The sequence below is a fragment of the Pelodiscus sinensis genome, chromosome 24 (assembly GCF_052426305.1).
Source record: "Pelodiscus sinensis isolate ZL-2025 chromosome 24, ASM5242630v1, whole genome shotgun sequence".
Taxonomy (NCBI): Eukaryota; Metazoa; Chordata; order Testudines; family Trionychidae; genus Pelodiscus; species Pelodiscus sinensis.
This window is the reverse complement of record NC_143075.1, coordinates 12,203,442-12,226,716: the sequence shown is the minus strand read 5'-3', so window position 1 is coordinate 12,226,716 and position 23,275 is coordinate 12,203,442. Positions and strand designations below refer to the sequence as shown.

The 23,275-nt window shown below is 43.2% G+C and overlaps 1 protein-coding gene across 7 annotated transcripts in view; it reads left to right on the top strand.

Moving 5' to 3' along the window:
- The window catches only part of RERE (arginine-glutamic acid dipeptide repeats), a 473,712-nt gene that overhangs the window by 425,107 nt on the left and 25,330 nt on the right, over positions 1-23,275 (top strand). For all 7 annotated transcript variants that reach the window (XM_075906794.2, XM_075906795.2, XM_075906799.2 and 4 more), the window contains one exon: positions 18,987-19,149. In XM_075906794.2, the coding sequence (XP_075762909.2) occupies positions 18,987-19,149 (163 nt within the window). The remainder of the gene's footprint in view (positions 1-18,986; positions 19,150-23,275) is intronic.

The following is a 23,275-nucleotide window of genomic DNA, read 5'->3' as shown; positions in this document are numbered from 1 at the left end:
TGTCCCTTTTTCTGCCTCTACCTCCTGCTGGTCCATTGGGGTCAGTAATCACAGAGTAATCATGGTGTATCAACCTTAACTCTCAATATCCTTCCTTTGGGTAGTTGTAGGTAGCATTTTACCTGAATGACTGGGAGACCCATTGTGAATTAGCTTTGCAAACCTGCAGAACAAAACAGCAAAGCTATTGCAACACAGAATATTATTTGTTTTGACCGTGTAGTTTAGTTTTAATTGTGAAGATATATGACTGTATACTAGGAAAAATATTCTTTTCATTTTATTGTAATGACGTTTTAGTTACTGTGGGCCTCATTGCAGTGCTGCCAAATTACAAGGAATACCAATGAGTGCATATATACTTCACTTTAATTCAGGCAGCTACTTTTAGTTAAATACAGAACATAATTAGAATTGTGCTTTAACCTTTTATTTTAAAACCAGTATGATGGTGATAAAGGTGGTTGCCCTTCTGTTGGTATGTCACCTTCTCCACACAATAAAATTGATCCTTTATTTAAATTAATTGAAGTTGACACACAGACTACAACAGAAAATACCTCTTCCACTACAAGATATAATGACCAAAGTCTGTCTTTATTTTTAAAGCTGTATTTCAAAACCTGATTGTGCTAGATAATTTCCAGCCCACATATAAAAGACATAAAATATGAGAACTGATGTGGTTGAAGGAGCCTTTTTCATTTTCTGGCAGCCATTACATGCCTCCTATACAAAAACATTTTTCGCTTAACAATTCTTTCCTGAGCTCAAAAATGGATTTCCCTCCAGCCACTGTCATTCAATTATCACCTCGGGAAATGCACAGATATAACTGATGATCCCTTTAAAAACGTCCTGCAGTATTCCAACCTCCCCCCCCATCCTTCATCTTTCTCCTCGCTCCCGTCATTAAATGTAACATTGCCAATGTATATTTTATAGGGTGACCCTGACGGCTGTCACTTTGAGGCTGTGCAGAGATAATAAGATTGTGCATGTAATGAAGGGCAGATAAATAGAAAAATGTTTACGGGATAGAGCATGGTAGTTTGAGCAGCTTTATGGCTTTTTTCTTCTCTTTCTTTCACTGATGGAATTGTGGTTTAGTTGCAGGGATGAGAAAACAGTGAGAAAGGTAACATGGCGCTGTAGCCAATTGCAGAGAAATGCTATTTGCCCTGCACCTGAACTCCAGCTAAATGAAACTAGATAATAGTGAAGTATTCAGTTTGTGTAAGTAGAAAACTGAATTGGAAGGATGAATTGTCGGTTCCAAGCAGCCTGATTGAGAAAATGCTATTTCTTATATCATACTGTTAAGATTTAAATGTTAACAATATGTGGGTGGTAACACATCCTGGAATGAGTCGTCGTCCTAGAGCTCTTCTGTATGCTTTATATCTAATCTGTCTAGGCACATACATTGATCTAATTGCTGCCAAACGGTGCAAGCACCTGCTTGAGATCATCTAGCTACCTAGGAGTGAAAAGGGTGTGTGTGGTTTATAGAATGGTTATAAAGATCAAAACTTGACTGTAAATGAGCAGACGAGCCGGGTTGGCTCAAGGAAAATACAGATTTACGCTCATGCCTTTGCAGAACCATTTGTTGTTCCCCTTTACCTCTTAGTTATAAAAGTAAACTACAGATCATCCACCTACCTCAGGCTGTTCTACCATGCAGCTTTGTGGGGAGAGGGGACATAAGTGTTCAGGAGGAGGACAAAAGGGACCAGTATGTGTATTTGTATGTGTGCTAGAAAGGCTGAGGGGATAGTGAATAGAGGTTGAGCTGCAGGAAGGGAAGAACCTGTGATATGTTCTAGCCTGAGTCTTGTACAGACAGAAAACCCTGACTCTGCATGGGCTACATTATCCTCTCTCAGCTCCATGGACAGGAAGCTGTTCATGCCTCAAGCCCTGAGCTGGTGGAGCATGAGCAACAAACATCACACTAGTGTTGCAGCTTGACCCAGATGGGGTGCCCTTCTGAAGCTACAGGTTCTGGCAGCTGTGTCTGAACAGGCCCTGTGTCCTGGTGTTGAGGAGTTAGTTTACAAAACGTATTTTAATTAAATTACTTTGAACTTGTCAGAAGACTCAGACAAATAGCAGGGCCATGATCAGACGTCCAGTATCTGTGATGATACTAATAGGTTTGCAGAAGGGATAGTTAGATCCCAAATTGCTCAGCAGAATGCAGTAGTTGGTATCAGATATAAGGCTGCCGTAACCCTTTCATTGCTGATAGTCACTCCCCTGCCATTTTGTAGTGCAATATCCAGCTAATTGGGCAGCTCCACTTGTACATTCTGCCACATTTACCTGGCATCATAGGCAGCCGTTAAACAGTCTTGTAGAACTATAACTGATGCTATTAAAGATGGTATCTTAACAATTAGTAATGGATGCAGCTGACAGCCTCTGGGTTCCTTTGGGGATTAGGAGACTCTGTTGATTAACAAAAGAGAAGTCTCTGGGGAGAGAAACCTTAATTACAAGAGCCTTCCTTTTCATTCTAGCACTGCATACAGCTGGAGAGAGTGACAGAGGCCTCCAACTGTGGCTGAGGTTTAAGAATGCAAGCCTCTGATTTTCAGAATTGTTGTTAAACCCAGTAGTTTAATCCCTAAAATTGAAAAAAGAGAAACACTTTCATAGTTCACCCAGCCAGGAAAACTTGTGTAACTTGTGCATTATCTGATTTAGCTCTTCATTACAGAAGTAAATGTGGCTTCAATTCCAAACATTGGAAAATGTTAGTGACCAAACTGCACCGAAATTATGAAGTGAATGTGGCACCGACTTCTTGCCAACCATTTCTTATCCTCTTACTAAGAGAATTTATATTTCTCTGTTGATTTATTCATGTCAAAAACTAAGAGAGTACCCTGAAAATAAGAAAAGAAAATGCTTGGGTCTAGAATGAGGCGAGGAAAGTCTCACTGAATTCTTTACTAAGTTGGTGAGGAGCAGGTAGGCAGTGAATTTACCGTGTCTAATGAAGATGGACTTTATCCTGTAAAGCTTAGTCTGTATTATAAAATTGCTTATAAGAGTCTGATATTGATTGGCTGAACCATTCACATGACAATGTATGTAATCAGCAGGACTACGCTTTTTGAAAAGGAATCTCATGCCTGTAGTAAAATGTGTCTCAGTAAACTCCATGCATTTGAAATAAGTTAGCAGAAAATCAGTGGCGTGTTTTCCACTTTTTTGGAGGGTGGGGGGGAAGGTATTGGAGCACTCTAATACGCAAGAGAACCAATCAAGAAACCAGGGTTCTGTTTGCAATTCTGTTACTGACTTCTTTTGTGACCTTGGGCAAGTCATTTCTTTGTGATTCTATTTCCTTCTCTGTAAAATGTGAATAATGCTCACTGTCCAAAGTATGTCAATTAATACGTTAATATTTATAAAACACTTTATCCTCAAATGAAAAGTGTGTAAGTGAAGAGTATTATGGGTGTATATATATATATATATATATATATATATATATATATATATATATATATATATATATATATAGAAACTCAGAGTTACAAACTGACCAGTAAACCACCACGCCTCATTTGGAACCAGAAGTATAGTCAGGCCAGGGAGACAAAAAAAGAAAGCATGTACAGTGCTGTTAATTGTAAACTTAAAAAAAAAAAGACAAGGTGTAAGAAAACTGTTTCTATGCTTGTTTCATTTAAAAGCAGCACTTTTCTTGTACATAGTAAAGTTTCAGAGCTGTGTTAAGTCAGTGTTCAGTTTTAAACTTTTTAAAGAGCCACTATCACATTTTGTTCATAATTTTGAACATTTTCTGTTATGAACAACCTCCACTTCTACTGTACATATTTTGTGTATATCCTTTATCCTTTTTTCTTCTTGACGCTACAGTCAGCTCTCGTGCTGTTCTCATCTTCTGTAGTTTTTCACTCCCCACTTTCCAGCCTCTGTTTCCTTTTTCTATATGGATCTCCTTACCCCTTTTCTGACTCTTGTTCCAACTCCATTCAGAAAGATGCAAATACTAAGTATTCTTCGTGCAGTCTTAGGTGTACCCACATAATCCACAAATAGCAATTTTTTTTTATTTTAATGCATTACTGTGGCGGAGGCAAATGCCATCCCGTTGAGACTGGGGCAGAATTTTTAAAATGGCATAAATTCCATTTTTTTAAGTGGTTTAGACATTTAATGCCAAAGGGACTTAGGAGTCTCACATAGATGCTTTTGAATCTTTTGTATTATAGGCCTTAATTATGTCACTTGCTTAAATGAGAATGTAAATTCTTTGGGGGCAGGACTGAGTCTTCCTCAGGTCTGTGCAGAGCCAGTCATACTAACAATGCATGTGGCGCATAAAGTTTTCTGTTTTTTTGGGGGGGGGGGGTTTCTGCTACAAAATGATACCCAGAAACAGATGGAGCCTCGGTTGGATTGCTGAGTAAATCTGTGACAGCGCTTGTGTTGAGGAGAAATGAGGGCATTAAAATTTCAAGTGAGAACATAGGTTCTGTAAATTTGTCCCTCCTAGCTGCTTTCCCTTCCCCTGCAACATTAACCATTTTTGGACTGTAGTTTCATTTACAAAGTGAAACCAAACTAGTTTATCATGCTGAGTTTTTGGGGAAGGAGGCTAAAGAAATGCCCAGGAAAATAGAGCTTGTTCCATTATCTAGGTTTGTAGAAAGTGTCCTGAGTAGAGAAATGGGGGAGAAGAAAGCTAAACTACAGTTTAAAACTAATGTGTATGGAACTAAATAGAGAGACTCTCTTAAGCTCTTACAATATGTTGTTAGACTGTGATATTTATAGGAAATTCCCTAGGAACCATTTTAGATGGCTGGAGGATTTTTAATATATTTTAATAACACCACAAAAATTCTTTGCTTGCCTTCATAATTTTAATAAGACATTTCAGGCTGTGCAGTATCCTCATGTACCCAAGAAGGCATTAATCAGCACTGCTGCACAATCTGTTGAGACTTATTGCTTAATTAGAACGCACACAAGCCTATTTGTCACTGTGACAGTGGCATGCGCACTAAGGTTAAGATGGCAGAAATGCCCAGGTTAAACCTTTAGTGAAGTGTACATGAAACTATTTTGGGAAGAAAATACAACACTTACCATCCCAGTTATCCTCAATATTTCCTCATTGGCTCTGTCCTCCCAAGCTTTATTATATCATTTTTAATTCAGTTACCTAATGCTATGAACGAGTGCTAGGAGAAGATATATTTGACTCCCCTGCTGAATCACTGATGAAGGCCAACAACATAATGTGTATATGAAGATATTTTCCCATGGCAGATGAACTGCTGCCGCCATTAGTAAAACCCTTAAAAAAATAGAAAGTGGCCGTGGATGATGCTGAAATCCAAAGGGCAAGTGATTCTCATGTCGAGGTATGTCAGCCTGTCCTAAATTGTGAGTTAATATAACTCATGAATGGTTGTGGGGAACCAATGTGACTCCTTTTAGACTGACACACACAATTCACATCAGCGTTCTGAGGGCTTGTCTTCATTGCTCAAACAGGCACTTTTTTTTATCTTGGAGTCAAACGCAAAGGGAAAACCAGATACTTTAGTTATAACACTAGGTAAACTCGCGGAGGTCAGATCTATACTCCTTCTGCTTGGTCTCTGCTTTGTTTTGCTCTCAGAGAATACAGCCACTGAGCCAACCAGACATCCCTCTGCTTTTACCCCAGTGTAACTAACTAGCATGACCCTATCCTGAGATGAAAAACAAAGCAAAGACTAAACAGTTGCCCTTGACAAGTTTATCTTGAGGTAAAACTAAAGTGCCAGTCTCTCCTCACTCATAGTAACTGAGGAGACTTGTGCAGATTGATTCTGTGTGTGTTTAATTCGGCTAAAACTATCCCCTGCTATGTTTTTGTGGCTTTGTTTTTTCCTCTTGGCAGTGCTATTTTTGGGAAATTAAACAGCAGTTATGCTTACTCACTCTGTTATACCCTAACAGATACTTGAAGGTAAGTTGTTGTATTTATGTGACTCCATCACAGGAGTAGGGTCTGCAGTCAAACCTCTCAGATTCAGAAACGCACATACAGTGTTAATCCTTTGTTTACCGAAGGCAAGACTAAACACAAACACCCAGGCACAGTTTGTACTGTGTATTTTTACATTTGAAACCCACTGATAAGAAGTGAGAAACCAGAGCTTGCAGCACTTATTGCTTTTGGTTGATAATGCCTGCCCAGGCTTTTGATTGAGTCCCTTAGTTTGAGTGAGTTACAGCACAACAAAAGAGGGCAAGAAAAGGGTGGTGGAGAGAGAATGGTACCAAGGAAACAGCTTCCTAATAACTATGCAATAACTGTACTAGCAGTAACTGTTTTTTCCATCACTGTAATCAGTCCGCTTCCTCAAGGGGCAGTCGCTAGGTCATTCTTCTACCAACCTAGTTATGTCTCCATCAGGGGTTAGGTTAGCTTAATAATGTGTATTGGTGTGAATTTTTCCTTCTTCTGCGCAATGTAGCTACATGGACAAAGTTTTCAATATAGACAAGGCTTTAGATGTGTGCTCAGTGGCTTCTCAGTGCCAGCTAGCAATGGTTCGCTATTCCTTGTGTCAGCAACTCCTATCAGGCCTGACAAATTTCCTACACGCAAACGCTTCTTTCTTAGTACTTACCTAAAAAGGGTTGTGTGAGGTGTCTCATGCAATCTTGTGTCATGCTGTTCCTTAAAATTAGGCAGAGTATGTGCAATGACATTTAAGAAATAGCATGTATGTACTAAGGACTGATTAAAGGGAGGAGGTGGGGGGGGGGGCGCCCAGCCCAGCCCTCATTGCAGTTGAGTTGTTCCAGAGTGAGGGTGAGGTTTACCGGTTAAACATTCACTACTTCTTCGAGTGATGTCCCCATGGGTGCTCCACCGTTGGTGTCAGGCTCATCCCGGCACCACAGGTTAGAGACTTTTTCAGGCAGTATCTGGTTGAGCCGCATATGCAGGGATGTGTGCTGTTCGCACCTTTGAGAGAGAGAGAGAGAGAGAGAGGACTCATTCATCATGTAAATTGTTTTCCCACAACCCGCTGATGCACTTTGCGTTTAATGGGACCTAACGATGACCCCTCACAAGCACAAAAAGACGACTTCAGTTTAAATACAGATTTCCTAAATCCATACCTCAGAGACACCTCATACCAACAAGGCAATACAGAGAGGACAAAAAAAAAATCTTTAAAAAAAAATGCCTGGTTCATCCGGCTTTAAGAAATGAGACCAGTGTTGTGACCCAGTGTCCGCTTGGGATAGCCACAGGTCTTTCATTAAGTGCTTGGGCAAAGCGCATATCCCTCGCCTGCACTGCTGCAGCCTCTCAGCCAGGACGCAAAAGGATAGGAAGCTCAGATTGAGAATGCTCCTTTTCGATAAGGCCCTTGAGTCTCAAGCACCCAAAGAAGGGACCGCAAGAGGCCCTTAGCAAGCAAAGGAAATGAGCAGGTTCCCCTTTGTCTAAATTGCACACAAAAAAAGATAATCTCTTCAGCCCATTCCCTACCTCCCAAAGTTAGCACGGGAGATAAGCCTGGTACATCCGGTGCCGGCCGTCCCCATGCCGCCTCCATGCTGCATCGGTCACAGAACCAAAACCACAGACTTTGCAAACTCCAGCACCGAAAGCATGGCACCGAAGCCTCTGGAGGCCCGTGAACCAGATAAGACTCCAGCACTCCTAGCACCAGCGAAAGCAAGGGCGAAATCCACCAGACCTTTGCCTTGATTGCCAAGCCCGGAACAGGTGGCCTTTCCAAAGGCAACGATGCCTCCTCCGTGAGCAACTCCGCTCATGGACACCGAAAGAGACTGCCGATTCCCAGCACCACTCGACACACAGGTACTGTGCGGAAGAAACAGTGCTGACTGCAGCACCACATTCTAGGTCACCATGGGATGAAACCCATGCACAACCGTTTTAGTGACCATCTCCAGCTAAAAACTGCCCCCGCTTCCTGAGATCAGCGGTGCTCTCCCATTACTCTGATTATGATGACCGCAGGAACACATTCTGCTCTCAACACTCCTCTCTAACCAGAACAAATACACCCTATGATAGACACCTACCACGATCTCACCATCATCCTCCCTGGTAGTCTGACTGGTCTTATCTTCATAACGGTAGTCCCCATGCCATCATTGTGCTCCATCACGGCATCAATCCACTGACTGTCAACTTCTGCCCACAGATCAGCACTATCTTCCCATCTTCATAGTCTGCACCCTAGCCAAACATCACGTGGGCAAGCAGGTCTCAAGTCCACTGAGCATTATCGTTTCCTTGCGATGGTGGACTGACCCAAGAAACCTTCTCACCGGTGTCACGTTCCACCAGATACAGCTCTCTCTACAAATTACTACGGACGCCTCCCTTATCAGCTGGGGCACACGCATGCAACGTAATTTGCACAAGGCAGATGGTCAGCTCACGAATCCCCGTTGCATATCAATCTGTTGGAGCTTTGTGCAGTGACCAGTGCTTGCAAGCATTTTATCCACCACATTTGCAGATCCACGGTGCTCATCCTCACTGACAATGTTGCCACCATGTTCTGTATCAATCGTTAGGGTGGTGCCTGCTCTTTTTCCCTCTATACTGAGGCTGTATGCCTATGGAACTGGTATATCAACAACATTTAACCTAGTTGCATTGTATCTCCCGGGGATCAACAATACAACTGCGGATGCTCTCAGGCGCCATTTTGGAACAGACCACGAGTGGTAGATACACAAAAGCATCATACAAACTATATTCTGTTGCTGCAGGTTTCCAATGGTAGATCTCTTCTCAATTTACCAGAATACAAAGTGCCCCAGTACTGCTCCAGAATGGGAGCAGGTCTGGGCTCACTAGGAGATGCTTTCCTAGTCACATGGGAAGCTCCCCTCTCCTACACATTTCTTTCAATGCCTCTCATTCCAAGGGTTGACGGGAAGATCAAGTAGAACAATACCATAGTCATCCTCTTAGCGCCAGCATGAACCAGACTTGGTTTCCCTGTGTTTATCGAATGTCTCATCGACCTCCTTACCCTATTCCAGTTCATCTAGACCTCCTTTCTCAGAATGCAGGTGCTCTTCTCCATCCCCAGCTCGAAACACTACAGCTCATGGTATGGCTTCTCTCTGGTTCTCGGAAGAGGAGAAAAGATTCTCACACCAAGTGAGGAATGTCTTGCTTCAAAGTCAACAGCAGACTATTCGCAGTACTTACCTGCAGAAGTGGAAATGTTTCACAACATAGTGCCACAACATGGGCACTCAAACAACTACCACCCCCTCTACATACAATTCTTAATTACATTATCCATCTCAGACAGGATCTATCACTCGCCTCTTTCACTCTTACATCTTGCCGCACTGACGTCCTTTCACCCTCTGATTGATGGCTTTTTGATATTCGCACATCCTATCTCTAAGAGATTTATTAAAGGGCTACCCAACCTAATCCCTCCACATAAACTCATGGGCCCACATGGAACCTAGAGTTGGTGCTCGATTCATTAACTAGACCACCGTTTGAGCCTCTGGCCATGTGATTGCTCTGAAGACAGTGTTTTTATTGGCAATCACATCTGCGAGACGAGTTAGTGAGGCTAACATGCAGCTGGCAAGGCAGCTGTGCCTTACACAACATTCCATAAGTACAGAGTGGTTCTCCGACCACTCCCCACTTTTCTGCCTAAAATCTGCTCAGAATTTTACATTAATGAGCCCATTTCCTGTGGGGAGATGGTGTTACACACCTAGATGTCCGGGAGCGTTATCATTTTATAATGACCATACACGGCCTTTCTGCAAGTCTCCAACTCTGTTTTTATCACTTGTGGAACGTTCCTGGGGAACGCCACTATCATCACAGTGTATTTCCAAACTAATAACATCGTCCATCATCCAATGTTACTTGCTCTAAGACAGAACACTTTCTTCGCTGCCTAAGACACGCTCTACACAGATAGTAGCCACCTCAACACCTTTTTGAAGGGTGTCTTTCTCAAGAACATATGTGCGGCAGCTACTTGATCATCCAACCAAACCTTCATAAGGCATTTGCAATTCCCTTAAAAGTAGACCGAAGCTCTGCAGTAGCTCAAGCAGTTCTTTAATCCGTGTGTAGTACTTAAACCAAAACCCACCTTCCACTTTGTGGGTACTGTTGTGTAGTCATCAACAGTGGAGCACCCACAGGGACATCACTCGAAGAAGAAAAGAAAGTTACTCACCTTGTGTAGTAACAACAGTTCTTCCAGATGTGTGTCCCCGGGTGTGCTCCATGACCCACCCTTCCCTCTTCTTCGGACCTATTCCATTCAGGAGGGCATGCACAAAGAAACTGAGGGGAGTTGGGCCACACGCAAACTCCAAAGGTGCAAATGGCATGCGCAGCCCAACCAGATGCTGCTTGAAAGTCTCCAATGTGCAGCGCCAGGGCAAGCCTGACACTAACAGTGGAGCACCCAGTCGGGGACACATCTCGAAGAACTGTCATTACTACACAAGGTGAGTAATTTCCTTATCCCTAATATGTACTGAAAGTATGTCTTAGAATCTGTCCCCCAGCAGACTTGGCAGGTTGGCTTTGCTAGGCTAAGGTCTGTGGAATAACTTGCCCTTAGTTCATGTATGCATTAAGCATTGTAGAGTTAGCATAGAGAGCCCCATTTGCATGTAAAAGTAAATGGGGGGAAAAGGTTGGGAGGGTAGGAGGAAGTGTGAAACAAACAAGAGTATGAGAAGATGCCTTTGAGTCATACCTCGCGAGGGAAACGCTGGGAGTTATCTTGCCTGTGGGGGAAGACAAAAAATGGAGTTTGGGGGACAAGAAGGCCACACAAGGACTCCTCTTCTATCCAGCAGGTGGGGGGTTAATTAGGCAGTGTGGTTATGGCAGCAGTGAGGAACCTAAGCTAATGAGTGGGCCACATGAGTGACCCTCCTTCATCTCACTGGGCCACAAGTTGGTTGCAACCAAGATGGTGTCCCATGATAAGGTAGTTTTGCTAACTGCTGGCATATCTGCAATTTGTAGGGGTTGCAGACGGAATGCATGGCTGTTTTAGGCAGTGCTGTGTGCAATCAGCACGCACTTCAGTTAACATGTCACTTTAATAATACCAGTTAGAAAAAAACTATGTGGATGGAAACCAGCAGAAAGTGGCAACCTTGCATGTGGGCACCGTAAATTAAGTATCTTGCATGCCACATATAGAACCCTCATGGGCCGCATGAAAACAGGCTCTCCACCAGCCTCAGTTGGTTGCAACGTTGCCAGGAAAGGCTTAGGTGAGAAATTGCTTCAGCTGAGGTTAGCCTGTTAAAGTTAAATCTGTTATCAGCCTGGGTTGGGCCAAAAGCTCTGGTCTCCCCCAGCCAAGGCAGAGAGTTGAGGTTACTGCCCTGGTTGTTTGATTTGTAACCAGTTCTTATTATCCTTGCTCTTCTTATAATTACCTTTGTTAATAAACGTATATTTTGTTTTCCCTATAAATAGATTACTGTGTTGTATTGGAGCTGATACCCAGCAGTTTCAAACATAGTATTGTGTGTGTATACTATACCCATGGGAGTATCGAACCTAGTAATTACAGTGCATGTCCACTAATAGGGACTGGATGCTACAGGGGGATGCTTGTGGGCAATTCAGGACTGGAGTCTGCAACGCAAAGTAGGGCACAAAAAAGATGACAACTCACTGGAGGCAGGAGAGTAGTACAGTGACTCTCAGTCCTGGACAGCCTGAGAAAGTGTCCCTAGATGGACAGAGCTATATTGCTAAGGTGTGTGAAAAATTCACATTCCTAAAACCTAGGTAAGACAATTCAAGCCTCAATGTGTAGGCACCATTAGGTCAACAGAAGAATTTTTTTGTCCATTCTTCTATTCATTCTTCTATGTTCTAAACACCGATAACACTCTTGAATGTGAGCTGGTATCTAGAGTGCCTACAGACTTTCTGTCCCAAGGAATTCAGAACCTAATCAGAAGACAGGCCAAAAATGAGGAGGGTAGAAACATCTTTTCCCCTTGAAATCTGTGCCTTGGAGAAAGAGGGTAGTGACAGGTTGGATCACAGTCATCCCTTTAGGGTTGTCCCCAGGTGTATGAATCAAGCCACTGATGCGCACCTTCCTGCCCTCTGGGCCTCCCTGCTACCCTGTCCTGCTGTACCAGAAGCTCTGGTCTCCCCTACCCCAGGCTCACAGTTGGGGTTACCTCCTCGTTGAATCAGGTCATTGAATTGATCAGTGTTTGATAAACATTTGATAAAGTTCCCAAGCATCAGTAATGGCTGATTTTAGAATTCTAAACTGATCCCCATTTCATCTTTCTAACTCCACATACAAGAATAACACATACACAAACATAGCAGATAGTAACTTGAAAATTCATGTTACATGAGGTATTTTGTCTAAATCATCTTTGAGTGATGCATATTTGTATTCATAACCCAACTTCAGTAAAGCATGGAGGGGCATGACATGGGTGAAGCAGGGCCTTTTCTCTCCCCCCCAGGCCACCTCTCGGCTGCCAGGGGCCTTTTCTCTCCCCCAAGCCATCAGGGCCTTTTCTCTGCCCCCGCTCCCTGACCGCCAGGGTCTGCGGGGAGGCGAGAGGGGGGATTTGGGACAGGGGGCTAGTTCCCGGTGTGCTGGCAGACAAGAAGGTGATGCCCCAGACCTGCTGGCTGCTGCCTTTGTGGTGTAGCTGCCCCCAGTGCATTCTCTGCAGGATTGCTCTCCCCTGTGGGCTCATTGCCCTCAATGGTCATTCAATAGCGCTCTCATGCCCCTCCTTTTCCCTATTATGGAAAACAGTCTCTTTCCCAGTGATTCCAGTTGACCTTGTACAATCAGACCTCAACCTTGCTTTAAGGTAAAAGAAGAGGAAGCTACATACTAAATTTGGTGGTTCTAGCTGTTAACATTTAGGAGCAGTTCTAGAACAAACAGACTCGCAGACAGACAAGCGCACAAATCTCTAATGTGTGTGTATGTGATGCTGTTTGGAGTACGCTGGTATGCTGAGATTCCATAACAAGAGGGAAGGTCTCTGTATGGTGGGAGGCTAGGTGTTGGTAGACTGTCGTCCTGTTATTGGGAGGGCGGGGAAGACACTCCAACAAGTGGGTTATGGTCTGCCATTCTGCCCCGACCTCAGTGTAGAAGTGGGGTGAAACCTGGCCAAACTGGTGGATGGCTGCAGCAGCTTTGGTTGAGCCAGAGAATAAATAGTTGGTTGAGCCTGGTCTAGGATCTACAATCAAGTGGACAAGGAGCAGGAGTGGCCTGAGGCCGGCTGCGGTAGCTGGCGCCCCAGGCAGAACGCGCGATCGGCGCCCCCGCCTGCATGGCCGTCAACGGTGTGACGTCATCATCAGGCGCCCCATTGAAGGTGGCACCTTAGGTGACCGCCGAGTCAGCCTATACTCATGGGTCGCCCCTGACAAGGATGCAGGTGCAGTAATGGGCCCCTGAATTTACTTGATGTTAGGCTTCTTCCTATCGATGTTTCCGCTCTGTAATGATGTAATTTTTGGCTCTTTGGCAGCACTGATCATCCAGGCGTGATAAAGGGCCAATCACATGGTAATACAAGAAGCGTGCATGAGGTGCCTTGGCAATAGGGTTTTAAGAGATCAGCTGTGGTGTCCCTCTCTGGACTGTGGAGCAGAACTTCATATTTCAAAATCAGAAGATGTGCAAGAGTCCATTGGGACTCTCTCTTACATGCATGGTTGGTGGGTAAATGAGAGAAAATGGACGAAGTTCTACAGGAACAAATGCCACTCGTTTATTTTCCATTATTGGAAGAATAAAGATCAATCATGAAGATCAATCAGCCAAAAGTGGCTGGTGGGCTTGAGAGTGTGAGCTCAGTGTTGTGGAACTGCTGTGACAGGTGGGACTCAGTTGGTAGCTGTGTGAAACAAGGGAAAACCCAAAGGAAATCACCACCTTTGTTAGGCCACAACTTATCTGAACACTGCGCCATATGTTTATAACCAAGTGCACAAAATGCATTTTTTTCTCCTCTTTAGAAGAGCATCAGCTCCATTAAGCAAGAGATTTGCCAGCTCTTCAGTGGTTGGTTCAGTGCTACCCTTGTGTGTCTCTTGTCTGGTGCACTCACACTGGTGCAAGCACATACGGTTTGGCGTCCTTAACATTTGCAAGTCACAATAAATGAGAAGCTGGGGTATACAGCGCTTACTAATGCCCGTCTGTTAATTGTGTCTGTCGGAGGTCTTGATTGAGTTGCAGGCAGTGGCGGAGGAGAGCATGGTTTCTCGTGCCAAGAAAGCAACCTTCTAATAATTACAAATAGCCTGTGCAGCAATATCGGTAATACTGGGTTGTGGAAGGGCATGACAGCTGAGCAGTTCTCAAATGGCATGCGGAGTATGACTTTAGCAGCAGTGTGTCCCTTCTTTCTTGTTAGCCACATCGCCTACTTCAGCTTTTTATCATCTGTCTCCTAATTTATTTTTGTTATTATTTATCTTTAATTTGGGGGGAAATTATTACTGTTTTGTAATAAAATGTCAGGAGGGGAAAGCTTCCCACCAGAGCCACTATCCTAGGACCGAACTAAAACAGGATGGATCTTGTCTTGGATGATTTCAGTGTGTGGAAAGGTTTTTAAATATAGGCGGATTGGTTAGGAGCAGGTCCCCGGGCTAATGGTACTGTCCAGAACACTGTGGATTCAGAACAACCTTCTTTCTGCCTTCCCTCAGTGCCCAGACACCAAACCAGCTCAGTTTATCATGCTGTTAGCAATTATAGTACAGAGATGTAAGATGTGTTGACTGCAAGACCTTGCTCTGAGATGAGGTGAGATCACCAGGAACAAAATGATCATTACAGGCCATTCATGTCGGCAGCATTTATGCTCCCATGTTTGCTTGCAAGCAAAAACAGCAGCTAATTTGCAAGGCAGCCTTTTGTAAAGAGGCCTTTTGATCAATGATTGCCTGTGTTAATGTTTCAGTAGGCTATTGATTCCTGCAACAGCTTTTGTTCCCTAAATTTATGTGCGATGGGTTTCTGCAGCACACACTATGCATGTTTGATTAAAGTTCAATTGACTTCACTGGAGGTGAAGCCGGGAGCTGTTTCGCTCTCTGTTTGTAGAACCAAAGCTTTCCCGACATGTTCTTTTGTTTGTGTTCAAGCCCCTGCCACCCATGCAGTCACCAAAATGCTGTTGCTAATCCTCCCAGATTCACTCCACTCCATCATTTAATCCTTTAGGTAGACAGACTAGTATTTGATGGCAAGGCAGCTAATATTAAAACCTGGGTTGGAATTTGTCTGCATACATTCCATAAGATTTATAATGTTAAAATCTTACTTCTGTACTTCCTCACTGATACTTAATGCTGGGACTGTGACTGAAGGTTGGGTCATTTTAGTGCATCATGTATCTGAAGCTCCAGAAAGGAATCTTACCTACCGTTCATTAACTCTTGTGATCACCCATTTCTTCAGTCTCAGCTAAGGGAGTCTTTTTGAATAAGCATTTCATTAGTCATTTTAAGACAATCCAATCCATTGCATTAGTAGATGTGTTTGTTAGTGAATGTAAATGTAAGGCTGTCTTGTCGTGGACGGTAGTTGTAGTGGAAGGAAATCACACATGCATATAGATATGTTTGTGCAAATCTTAAAAAACCCACAAATGCTGGAGCACCCTGGATCGGGCTCCCAGCTCCAGAAGGAAAGATGATGGTTTGTTACCCAGAGCTACTCCGCTGTTCTCTATTCCCAGAGTAGGGACTCAGGGCTAGAAACTAGAATGTATCCCTCGTACCAAGAGGATTGCAGGATCTTGCTTCCTGTTCTGGAAGGAAGAATGGCTGCTTGATAACACAGGGAGACCCCACTGTGCATCTGCATTGAGCTTAGTACAGTTTAGTGATTAGAGCAAGGGACTGTTACTGCATCTGGCTCTGGCTCAGGCTGTGTCTGCGTGTTAAAACACTACTGCTGTGTTGCTGTAATTGAGGGGTGAGGAACCTTTTTTGAGTCGAGGACCACAGACCCACAGAGAAATCAGCTGGGGCCCACATACAAGTGAGATGTCCCTTACAGAGAAGGAGAAAGACACTCCTCACATTCCCTTCACACACCAGAGCTGGGCGGGGGGGAAGAGGAGGCAGGCTAGTCGATTTTGTATACCCCAGTCCTGGGGGTGGGTCACAGGGAGGCTGGAGCACCAATGCCATGGCGCTCCCCAATGCGGGGGCATCTCTGAGCCTCGGGGGCCAGATCCAGGCAATCCAGGGGCTGCATCCAGCCCCCAAGCCTAAGGGTCCCCACCCCTGCTGAGCTCTTCTGTATAGATCAGGGCTACTCAACTTTGGAAGCTCCTGAAGCCACAATGATACTCACAGCACATGCCAAGGGCCGCAACTTTAAGTGTGGTTGTATAGACATGCAAATATATGTGCAAATAGCCTCTTTCACACTTAAGGCAAGACTATACAACATGCAGGCCCCGTTTAAGTTAGTTCTGCTGATATTAATAAAATGCAGTAGTTACCTGATTTCTACCCATAGGACAGCACTTTTAAAGAGTAATGACAGTCCAGGAACTTAATTACTAAAACACGCATCAGCAGAAGACCATTATATTGACTACTTTTTTGTTTTGGCTCCCACCCGTGGGCCATGTGTTGAGCCCCACGTAAACCCAAACCACACCATGGACCGCAAACAATCAGTCTGCGTGTTGAGAGTAGCCCTGGTATAAATGCTCACTACAAAGTAGCTCTGCTGATGTAAGATTCCAGGGTAGACCAGCCCTTATTCCGCGCCCTTGGGCAGCTAATTTAAAGTTCCTGAGGCCTGATCTGCGCTAAAAATAAGGTCAACCCAATCAAATTACTCAGGGGTATGAAAAATCCACACACCACCAACCCCAGTGATGCAGTTTAGCTGACCTAACCCTCAATATAGTTAACACCACCACCACTTACTGGGGAGATGAATCACCTTCACAGATGGAAAACTTCTCCCATTGGTGTAGGTAGGGTCTATACTGAAGTGTGACAGCAGTGCAGCTGTAGACAGTGGTGCTGTACTGTTTCAAGTCTAGATAAGCCCTGAGTTGCTATATTTACCAATTGGTATTGAATGAGGATGATACCTGCCTAGTTCACTTTTGGAGACTCTGGAAAAATGAGCATTTTCATGAGGATTTTTGTATCCCACCTGATCTAGGGGCATAGCTATGTTTTTGTCTCATGCACAAAGTGTTGCTCTGAAATTGGTGGGGCTTAGGTGTCATTTCAATATTGGTAAATCTGTGGCAATTGCACCTGCTACCAGTGCAGCTTAACAGTGTATTTGTTCTGTCTGTTATCTGAAGACAAAGTTGTGGTTGTGTAACTTCGTCTACTGTTCGCTGTTTTAAGTGAGTCCTGTAACTTTTTAAATAATATCTCCTATATGTCTGCATTGCTTGCAGTGCTGTACACACAGATTATGCTGTTACTGCTTGTTCTGAGCCATTGGAAGTTTTGAGTGAGGAATTTGTCTTTAGTGCAGAGTTAACTCAAGTGATCTATGCTGAGCAAAGACTGAACTATTTAGCCCAGATTGAGAGAGCACAGACTGGCTACGTCTAGACTGGCATGATTTTCGGCAAATGCTTTTAACGGAAAAGTTTTTCCGTTAAAAGCATTTGCGGAAAAAAAGCGTCTAGATTGGCATGGACACTTTTCCGCAAGAGCACTTTTTGCGGAAAAGCGTCCGTGCCAATCTAGACGCGGTTTTGCGCAAGAAAGCCCTGATCGCCATTTTCGCAATTGGGGCTTTTTTGCGCAAAACAATACTGCATTTTCTACAATGGCCCTCTTGCGCAAAAGCTTTTGCCAGAACGGGAGCAGCATAGCATTTCCGCAAGAACACTGACAATCTTACATGAGATCATCAGTGTTCTTGCATAAATTCAAGCAGCCAGTGAAGACAGCTGGCAAGTTTTTCTTTTGCGGAAAAACTTGCCAGTCTAGACGCAGCCACTGAGGTTACTTGATTAGATCACATATAAGGCAGTTCAAAGAGGCCCTTTTTTGTGGTCAGTGTAGGCATGTTTGTTCTGATGTTGATTTTCAAGGGGCTAGTTAGAACGTCTCCATTTCTCTGGCAACTTTTACCTCAGAGGCAGATAAGTGGCCAGGAAATGATGGGGTTTTAAAGTTTAAAAAACAAAAAACACCAAAAAAAAAAAAAAAAGATTAAAACCACATGCTGTTCTTCAACTGCTAGTTTTAATGTCATCAGCTATAGGGTTTTGAATGCAAACCAGATTCATTATGCTATGGAATTATCTCTAGTTTTCCTTGGTGTACTCCTTTACCTGTCCAATTAATTTGCAAGTAGGCATATATATTCAGATTAAAGTTTGGTTTGGTTGAATATTATGTTTACAGCTTATTCTAATTCATGTTTTTTCCCAACCCTAGTCTTCTATGAGTCCGTGTTTTTATTCTGATATTCAACTTTTCAAACAGGATATCACTATAGAGTTGAACTGATTCCACTTTCACTCAAAGTACCATGGGATCTTTAAAAGGCTAGAGCATGGATTTTTATAACTCGTTGAAGAGATGATACTTCTGAAGTACAGAGCCTACTAACTCTTTGACTCAAAGGAAAGAGCGCCCCCTGCTGAAGCACCAATATCTGCACTTCCTGCAGTATGCAAGTGGTAGCAAGACTTCCCATCCAACTACTAATTTTTTTAAAAATGTGCTTCCCCACCGAAATATCTGTTTCTCTTACATCCAGGGGATTTTTTTCTCACTGAAATATACCTTTAAGCTTGTGTGTGTGTGTGTGTGTGTGTGTGTGTGTGTGTGTGTGTGTGTGTGTGTGTGTGTCAGAGACTGACAAGTCAGCTATTCATGCCCCTCTAACACATTCTTTCTATGTTTACAGGGAGAACTAATCACTTTCTATTACTATTGGAAGAAAACCCCTGAAGCAGCAAGTTCCCGAGCCCACCGTAGGCATCGAAGGCAGGCTGTGTTTCGGAGAATTAAGACTCGAACTGCTTCCACTCCAGTCAACACTCCCTCCAGGCCCCCCTCTAGTGAATTCTGTAAGTGGAAGCTAAAAGCAGCACATTTATCTTTGTTTAGATGCATAGAACTGTAGTAATGTAATGGCTGTCTGCCTGTAGCTGAATAAAGCAAGAAAATGGAGTTTAGGCATTTGGTTTCTCCCACTCCACCGTTATGCCTGAGTATAGCAGGCGTCTGTGATCTGCAAGTGATGGTTTTGTACTGTGTGTAATGCAGTGCTTAGGAACGGAGGCCCAGCGTAAGGATGGACACTTGTACCTGGATCTAAATTTCCCTGTGTTTGTTGTAGTTGGTTGTATGTGTTGCATTTTCTCTGGGGTTATTCTAGGAATAACACTGAGAAAAGGCAAGATATAAAGCAAACTTCCCTCTCCAAGCTTCATTTCATGACCATATTTTCTGCTTTATTTCAACTCATGCCATGCTATAGTCAGTGTTGCTGTATCTTCACATATCTTAGGTAGGGATTTTAACGGGTAACTGGTTGCTCTGTACTTGGGGAGCAGTTCCCCACCCACATCACACCACGGGCTACTCCAGCCCTAGGACTGGAAGCAGGCAGAGGGCCAGAAGCAACCAGGCGGAAGCAGCCAGGCTAAAACTGCCCCCACTGCTGCCTGGTTGTTAGTTAAACTTAATGTTTAACCAGTTAACTAATTAAATAGGATTTTACATCCTTAATGTAAGGCTATGATTGCACTACAGCCTGTGTCGGCATAATTTTAAAAACTACCCTGCATGCCAAAAGTTACACTAACAGCACTCGTGCATATTGTTGTTTTGTGGGGAGATCTCGCACAAACACAATTTGGGCTGCTTGTGGCACTGGCTTTACTGCACTGCTAGGAGAGCTCTCCTGTCAACATAGACCATCTTCACCAGATGTGCTACAGCTGTATTGGTCCAGCTGTGCTGCTGTAGCACTTTCTCTATAGACATGACCTTAGAAGCTCCATGACCTTGATTGCTCTGGCCTCTAAGTATTGTTTGAGACAAAAGCATCTAAACAGTCTAGCACATCACTATGGGTACGTCTAGACGACATGCCTCTGTCGCCAGAGGCATGTAGATTAGGCTACCAGACATAGGAAAATGAAGCGGCAATTTAAATAATCGCCGCTTCATTTAAATTTACGCCGCTTCATTTAAATTTACACTGATCAGCTGTTTGTCAGCTCAGTGCAATAGTCTGGGCGCGCAGGTGGCGACATCAAAGGTATTTGTTGACCACTCAGGTATGCCTCCTGGGATGAGGCTGTTGGCTCAGCGCGGCAGCTGTGTAAATTTAAATGAAGCGGCGATTATTTAAATCGCCGCTTCATTTTCCTATGTCTGGTAGCCTAATCTACATGCCTCTGGCGACAGAGGCATGTAGTCTAGACGTACCCTAAGTGTTATGGCACCACAGTTACCAGTACAGCTGTAAGGAATATATCACCATACAAAAGACTAAAGATTTAAAGATTCCCCTTAAAGTTTTAATCTCTTTTTATGGACTAACTCCCCTCACTCCCAAAAGTCAGAAATGTCACCAAAATGTATTGACGTAGGCTTTAGGGATGAGGGAAAGGGGGGGGGGAGGAGATATAATGAGGAATAGTAAGAGAGAGAGGTTAACTTCCTCATGCCAGAAAGTCTCTCTTATTCTTGTTTAGAAAGAAGGGCCCCCACGTTACCATTGGACTCAGGTGGATTGGATTCCTGTGCCCACACAGCCTTTTGCAGTTTCTGTGACCTCTAGGTTCTACCCATTCAAATCCGATTATGAGATTAAGTCCAAAATTAGCTCAGTAAAATGAAAATCTTGTCCTAGCGCAAATTTCACATTCAAGTTTTTGAACACTTCAAGGAATTGAAGTTGGAAAATGTGATAGTGCTAGCAGCCACTGTTGCAGCAACTTAGGTTAATAAGTTGGACCACATGTGCGTTTGTAGAAGGGTATATGGATTGATGACAAATGGTAATGGAAGTTACTGCAGAGACACTCCGTCTACAGAACATGCATGTTATAGTCCTGCACCAAGGACATCTCTTCAGTCTAAAGACTTAAACAAAAGAGGAAACACGTAGTTATTGATATGCATTGCTTTGTGAATTTGTCATGAGTGGCTAGAAAATGCAGTGCCCTCAGCTATAAAAGATTCACTCTGAACTCTTTGCAGAATTCTGCAGGATCCTATATTTTGCTTTGAAATATTCAGATTCTTTCCAGTACACGTAATGTGTGTACTGTGACACTAATGCACTTTTCACAAGTTGGTTATGCTTTTCAGCTGATGGGCATGGTGATCATATGATTTGACATCGACTACTCACTAAACGTGGAGGTGACTTTTGCAATAGTCTTTAGTTCCCAAAAAATGCATTACATAAAATGTACTTCCACCAGAGAATGCACCCTTTAAGAAATGATTACACTGGATTCTTGTGCCTTTGTCCAGATGGATCACAAAGCACATTACAAATTATATACATGAATCCTTCATCTGTGAATTTCAGCCATCTTTGAGGTGAAACTGTGTTTGAGCACTTTTGTTCAAATATTTAGTTTGAAAGGGACATCCTTGTTGCAGGAACTTACGTACGTTCTGTTGAAGTACAAAACCGTCCCACACAGCCAGTTGAAGACCGGAAGTTTAAAAAAAAAAAAAAACTCTTGTCCAGTTGAAACTGCAAGGGAGGAATTTAGATCTCAGGGGTTGTACCATTTGATTGGAGAATTGCTAATACAGTTCCTGTTTTTAAGAAAGGGGAAAAAAAGCGACCCGGGTAACTATAGGCCTGTTAGTCTGACATCTGTAGTATGCAAGATCTTGGAAAAAATTTTGAAGGAGAAAGTAGTTAGAGACATTGAGGCTAATGGCAATTGGGACAAATTACAACATGGTTTTACAAAAGGTAGATCGTGCCAAACCAACCGGATCTCTTTTTTTGAGAAAGTAACAGATTTTTTTAGATAAAGGAAATGCCTGGATTTTAGTAAGGCATTTGATATAGTACCACATGGGGAATTATTGGTTAAATTGGAAAAGATAGGGATTAATATGAAAGTTGAGAGGTGGATAACCAACTGGTTAAAGGGGAGACTACAGCGGGTCATATTGAAAGGTGAACTGTCAGGTTGGAGGAAGGTTACTAGTGGAGTTCCTCAGGGATCAGTTTTGGGGCCAATTTTATTTAATCTTTTTATCGCTGACCTTGGCACCAAAAGTGGAAGTGTCCTGATAAAGTTTGCGGATGACACAAAGTTGGGAGCTATTGCCAATTCAGAAAAGGATCGGGATATCATACAGGAAGATCTGGATGACCTTGTAAATTGGAGTGATAGCAATAGGATGAAATTTAATAGTGAGAAGTGTAAGGTTATGCATTTAGGGATTAATAACAAGAATTTTAGTCATAAGCTGGGGACACATCAGTTGGAAGTAACAGAGGAGGAGAAGGACCTCGGAGTCCTGGTTGATTATAGTATGGCTATGAGCCGCCATTGTGACATGGCCGTGAAAAAGGCTAATACGGTCTTGGGATGTATTAGGCGAGGTATTTCCAGTAGGGATAAGGAGGTGTTAGTGCCATTGTACAAGGCATTGGTGAGACCCCATTTGGAATACTGTGTGCAGTTCTGGTCTCCCATGTTTAAGAAGGATGAATTCAAACTGGAACAGGTACAAAGAAGGGCCACTAGGATGAACCGAGGAATGGAAAACCTGTTTTATGAAAGGAGACTCAAGGAGCTTGGCTTGTTTACCTTAACCAAAAGAAGGCTGAGGGGGGACATGATTGCACTCTTTTAAGTATATTAGAGGGATAAATACCAGGGAGGGAGAGGAATTATTTAAGCTTAATACCAATGTGGACACAAGAACAAATGGATATAAACTGGCTAGTAGGAAGTTTAGACTTGAGATTAGACGAAGGTTTCTAAACATTAGAGGAATAAGGTTCTGGAACGGCCTTCCAAGGGAAGTAGTGGGGGCAAAAGATCTATCTGGCTTCAAGATTAAACTAGATGGGTTTATGAAGGGGATGGTTTGATGAGATAACATGATCTTGGTAACTAATTGTCCATTCATTATCAGTGGGAAATAGGTCAATGGAGGGATTATAGGAGTTACTATAAAGAACTTTCTGGGTGTCTGGCT